Source organism: Physcomitrium patens, chromosome 14 (assembly GCF_059467195.1).
Source record: "Physcomitrium patens ecotype Gransden chromosome 14, ASM5946719v1, whole genome shotgun sequence".
In the NCBI taxonomy this organism is placed as follows: Eukaryota; Viridiplantae; Streptophyta; class Bryopsida; order Funariales; family Funariaceae; genus Physcomitrium; species Physcomitrium patens.
The window spans coordinates 2,339,151-2,344,624 of record NC_143423.1 but is presented as its reverse complement, the minus strand read 5'-3'; the positions used below and the strand labels follow the sequence as shown (position 1 = coordinate 2,344,624).

Here is a 5,474-nt window from a genome sequence, read left to right as displayed (position 1 = left end):
TTTTTCACACAGACAATGCTGATAGTCGGGCCCGGTTATTATTAGAACATCGGCTGCCTGTATCGGCACACGCCACTCCTGAAGCAATGCTGATGTTCATTGCCCGAGGAAGACCCACCCAGGCATGATGTGACGAACATGTTACGTTGGAGGGCGGGTCGACAACATAGAAAATAGGAGAACATAAACAGGTTTAGGGTGGCACGCAGAAACTACCTAAGCACTATGATGCAACTTCCGGACCAAGCTCCGAGGCACAGCCATTTCTACAAGAGACCTGTACAAATATCACCACGTGATAATATAATGTTATACAAGGTATTTGGGTTCCTCCAGTGTACCTTACACTAAAATTGTGATTTTTTACCAAGTTCCGACGTCACCCTCTTCCGATTTCCTATTAGGAGTTTTGACGCAGGTGATTGGGCCAACAGAAGTGTCCACGCGTGTCACTCCCATAGTTTCAATGCTTGATTAATGAACTGCGGCTAGTTTCAGGTTACTGAGGGATCGTAACTCAGTTTTTAACGGAAGCTAACACGTGGCATTGTGTGCAGTTGATTTCTGGTATTAATTTGATGTGGTGTAGCAAACTAAAATAATCTGGTAATATAAAATTGAACACAGTTGATTTTGTAAAAGTCAACGTCAAAACCAGTTGCTTGCAGCAGATTTACCATTCATGACAATCTCAAACAAGATTGTGATTGGAGCTTGTGGCAGAAAGGAATGTTAAGATAATTGACGATCCAATTGATTATCTAAATTAGAGTCAAAAGACGAGAGAAAGCTCCTGGCATGAATATTCCAAATCTAAACTCGAGTTAGACATTAAAGTTGAAATGTATTTAATGTCTAACATGGGTTTGTTTTTCTTGGTCATTAATATTCAACTAACAAAAGCAAACCCACGAGCCATACTCTTCTTTTAATTCTCATTCATTCAAAGGGACCTTGTTCTTGGTCTTCGTCAGCGTTTTGGTAGTGCTCTTTTATTAGGTGATATCTCTACTCAGTTGTCTGTAAACTTTCTCATCCGTGGTGGTCATAGTTTAGTACCGCGGAAACTAACCTGTTCTTTTCACCAGGAATGGATCAAGGAACTGGTTACCCACCTGAATCCAAGCACAGGGTTCAGTTGAAGAGAGCTGGCTCAAGCTTTTCAAGATGAAGATTTCCTCCAAACTAAAACCAGTACTAATATCTAGGTAGAATACCAGGACACAGAAGTGCCATATCTGTTCTTCCCCCCTCGTCTGCGAGGATCAGGCACAACATGCAATGTCAGTGAATTTGTACTCGAAAACCTCGCACAAGGGCTGATGCAGGGGTTCCATTCGATTAAACCCGCGAGGGCTTCAGAGATTCACGAACAATGTTGCTGGCCGGAAGCGTTAGAGAATTCAATGGAGGATACAGCAGCGAAACACGGCCGATCAAAGAAGGGTCGAAATAGCCACAGCAGCCTGGTCTGGAAGGAAAGCCGAGGAAAACGGTGGAGATGAGGCACCTATCCATGCTTGCCAAGACTCTCTTCCGTTGCCATGTTTGATCTTCGATGGGATGAGGAAGAATCTGGTTGGAATGATAGAATGCACAAGAAAGTCACTGGAAACTAGATTCTCCCAAGAATTCATCCATCAGCTGCCTGACTTTTGGACGGTTAGGAAGTCAATGCAGGAGAAGGAATGATGCTATTAAGCTCAAGTTCACTTCTAGGATTAGTGCTTGGGGGTTTTTTGCACCCCTCTTGTTGTGTAAATGACGCTCTTCGCCTAACGCAGATTGGAGTGGACAAAAACAGAAGTACCAATTGATTTAGCGTCCATCCAAGCAGAAGGTTGCAAAAAAGCCAGTCTTATATTATATCCTGGACCACATTACTCCTACTTCACATTTCGAACTAGCGTTCCTCATCGAACTTATCTTATAATCGCAAAATAGACCCAACTTTTTACTCTTACTTCAGTGCTAACATGATGATTCTCAATTTGGGACAGCCACATCACCGTCTAAGTACTTTCACGAGTTGAAACGCATCTGGGTTAGCCGGCCTGTCAAAAATATTAAAAAATAAATAAAGTAAAGAAGAATCCTAATACTGATTCAACTTGGATTGCCAAGACATTGTTGCAGAGGAGAACGAAGCCCACTGCCACGCATGGCCAGCGTTTTCCTCTTTCCCACCGTCTTCTCCATTTCGGGCACAGGTTCTGACTTCCACCGGGATCGATAAGCACGCGACTTTGCACATGGAGCCTGAAACTGCCAGTGTGGTGGGATATGGAGCACAGGCTTGGCAGTCAAAGTGATGGGAGTAATGATACATTTTCCGCGCTTATTGATGATCAGCTTTAAGTTCCTCCCCTCTGCACCCAACGCAAGCAAAATGATATGCAGAGCTTTTCAAGTCCGGCACGTAGGAGCAGCACATTCTGCAGCGGCGATGGGTCACCGAGCCATGGAGGACTGGGATAAGCCGTGAGTTGCGGTAACTGTGGGTTCCTGCCGCTGAGGTTGGTAACCGAGAGCTACTAGACGTGGATGACGGATGTAGACGGAGGCAAGGAACACCATTTACCAGGATGAAAGCACGACCAGCTGCTTTCTATAGTTTCTTATAATAGCACAGGGAGCAGGGGAAGTGCGGACCCCACGCCCTCGCTAACAACCCCCCTCCATCGTCACCAGTACAAAGCTGATCTTCCATTCTACTCCCTCTCTTGTGTTCGCCCATCTGCGTCAACTTCCTCTCTGCCCTCCGCGTTGATCGTTGTCTACGCCCATCGACACAAGCCTGAGTCTGCTAGATACAACTCTTTGCCAAGGAAGTACCGTCAGCACCGGGCTTTGGCAATCCGACCCGTCCGTGAGGCTCTGTCGAAATATTGTTGTATTCAGCAGAAAAGGGATATTTCTGCAAGACTGTAGAAGGGGTTGTGCGGTTTGGTTGTCATTGGGACTGGGCAGCCCAAGAGAAGCTAACTTTAAAAGGTTGGGTCGAAGCACTAGAGCGCAGAATGAATATTTTGGTGCGAGCTGGTGTAGTCTGCGTTGACAGTCGCAACCGAGGGTTTAAGGCATCGGTGAGTAATCAGTGAAAAAATAAACTTTTAAGGACGAGTCATTTCAAAGCGTGGTAGTGTGTGAGTTTTTGTCGTAATCCTTTGCATTGGAATTTAAGCAGTCCTAAAAGGGATTTTAGCACGTCAGGCAAAATGCAAGGATGTGACCAGCTCGCCTCATCTTCTCCTTTCAAAAGGAAACTGTCGACCATCAGGTCTGGAAAAACTGTTAAGCGTGAGTATTCTGCCCCCTACGATAATTCGAGTGCTCAGACTACCAGGTATCACAGAGTTCCAAAGAGAGTTAGAGTTATATGCACGGACCCCGACGCGACAGATTCGTCCAGCGACGAGAAGGATAACTTCCACTCCGTGCGCAATCCTCACAGGAGGCTACAGGAAATTCACATTTCCACTATGGTGGACGAGTCGTCATCTGACAGTGAGGTTGATGAGCTTGAGGTGCCCAGTTATCACAGCGTGTTCACTGCTGAAGCCATGCAGTGCACGGTAAGCTATGCCAGCCCTGTCGACGGAGACGCAATGTTGGAGTCCTCCAGATTTTACAAGAAATCCTGGCAATCGCAAAAGAAAGCTCTCAAGATGCCGGAGAAGAAAATGCCCAAGGACGCACAGCCAGCCACGCCTGCTGCTAAGACCGCGAAGGGTAGCGTAGCCGGTTGGGCACCCGTGGGTCGAAGCACAACTGTGTCCACAGCTAAACCCACAGTGGCAGCGAAGCGACAAACGAAGGGCGCCTTGGTTGCAACGGGGATACACGGAAAGCCTCAGAAGTACAGGGGAGTGAGGCAGAGACCGTGGGGAAAGTGGGCGGCGGAGATCCGGGACCCTTCGAAAGGAGTCCGGCTATGGCTGGGGACGTATGACACCGCGGAGCAAGCAGCTCAGGCGTATGACAAAGCCGCGCGGGAGATTCGTGGGCCGTCGGCGCACACGAATTTCAGCGAGGAGAGGGAATTGGAGCAATCTGGGGCGGTAGTGCGTACGATGACGATGTCCGGATGTGAGGCGTCGTGTGCGAAAAGCAGAAAGGGAGAGGAGGGCCGGTGGCGGGGGAAGGAGGAGGGTGAGAGGTGTGGGAGGGGAGAGGTGGAAGAGGGGGAGGAGGAGGAGGAGTTGCAGACGGCGGGTGGATGCGGTAGCATTGAGGAGGGTGCGATGAGCGGGGAGGTGGCGTTGGACGATTTGAGCGAGGAGCTGGGGAATTTGAGCGAGGAGTTGGAGAACTGGAGCGAGGAGTGCGGGTATTGGATGGGGTCCCCTTGCTCGTCGTCGCCGAGCATGGAGGAGTCGGAGGGGTCGCCATGCTCGAGCCTGACGGGGTGCAGCGAGCGGGTGGGGAGAGGAGGAGGCGGAGAGGAACTGGTGACGAGCAGCTCGTACGGGAACAGCTGCGAGTCGGAGAGGGCGAAGGAGGGCAATGGAACGGTGGAGGTGCAAAGTGGGTCGGGGTTGGGGGAGGTGTTTCTGTCGGACGACTTCATGATGGACTGGGCGGGCGTGGGCGTGGGTGTGGGCGACGACGGAGGAGCTGGAATGGTGGAGTTCGGGGCGGGGTTGGAGTTTTTGGGGGACGACGTGGAGTACCTGGAGTTCGACTGCGACGGGAGGGAGAGCTTCGATTGGTTGAATGGCTCAGACATTCTTGTGCTCTAGAAAATTGGGGTGCACTGGCAGTGCGTACCCAGCGCTGGGGCGTGGAAGGCGAGCGTGGGTGGAGGTGGGGATGCGAGAAGCTTACCGCAAAGTGAGAAGAGAACTGATTGTGGTTGGGAACTTGATTTGAGGACCAGCAGATTTTTGTAGGATTGGGGGTTTAGGGAGCCAGAGTTTGGAGGCAGAGCGCATCCAATATGGGCATTGTAGGAGTAGGGTAGAGTTGATGAGGAGTTGGTTTTGACGTGTTGACCCCATGAGAAGAGTTAATGCTATTCGGGAGCTGGAGGTCCAGAACCTCATTTTTTGATAACAAGGGGTGTTTATTGATTGAGAGAGTTTTCTCACGTGGCATTTGCAAGCTAATGCTCGTTAAAAGCCTGCTCGTGTTTCCTTGTACGAATGTATACAAACCGTTTACGTAATTAACGCTTAATTTCATTGGTTTTTCGCCGATATGGTTGTTTCACACCCACTGATATATCCCTGAGTCTTCTTCTGTGTGGCAATCTGTTCAAGCTTATCCTGTGTGATCAGGCTGCGTGTATTCAGAATGGTTTTGACGCTAACCTCATTTCATTCAAACCACGCCGAAGTTTGCACCTTTGGTGTGTGTGAACGAAGTGTTGAAGCACATGTTCTTGTGTTGCTTTCGGTTACTGAGTGGCCAGTTTCCAATATTCATTTTGGTCTTCTATTTGAACCGCGGTTTTCACATGTATATTTGTTTTG

General features: G+C 49.1%; 1 protein-coding gene across 1 annotated transcript; it reads left to right on the top strand.

The window, feature by feature from the left end:
- Nucleotides 1-2,656: 2,656 nt before the first annotated feature.
- LOC149987795 (uncharacterized) lies at nucleotides 2,657-5,198 on the top strand. The gene has a single exon (XM_090255582.1). It carries the CDS (start codon nucleotides 3,219-3,221, stop codon nucleotides 4,740-4,742), a length of 1,524 nt encoding a protein of 507 aa, XP_090111708.1. The 5' UTR covers nucleotides 2,657-3,218; the 3' UTR covers nucleotides 4,743-5,198.
- The last annotated feature ends 276 nt before the right edge of the window (nucleotides 5,199-5,474 follow it).

Excerpts from the sequence above, each read along its gene's own strand:
- LOC149987795 (XM_090255582.1), top strand. The coding sequence starts at position 3,219 with ATGCAAGGATGTGACCAGCTCGCCTCATCTTCTCCTTTCAAAAGGAAA.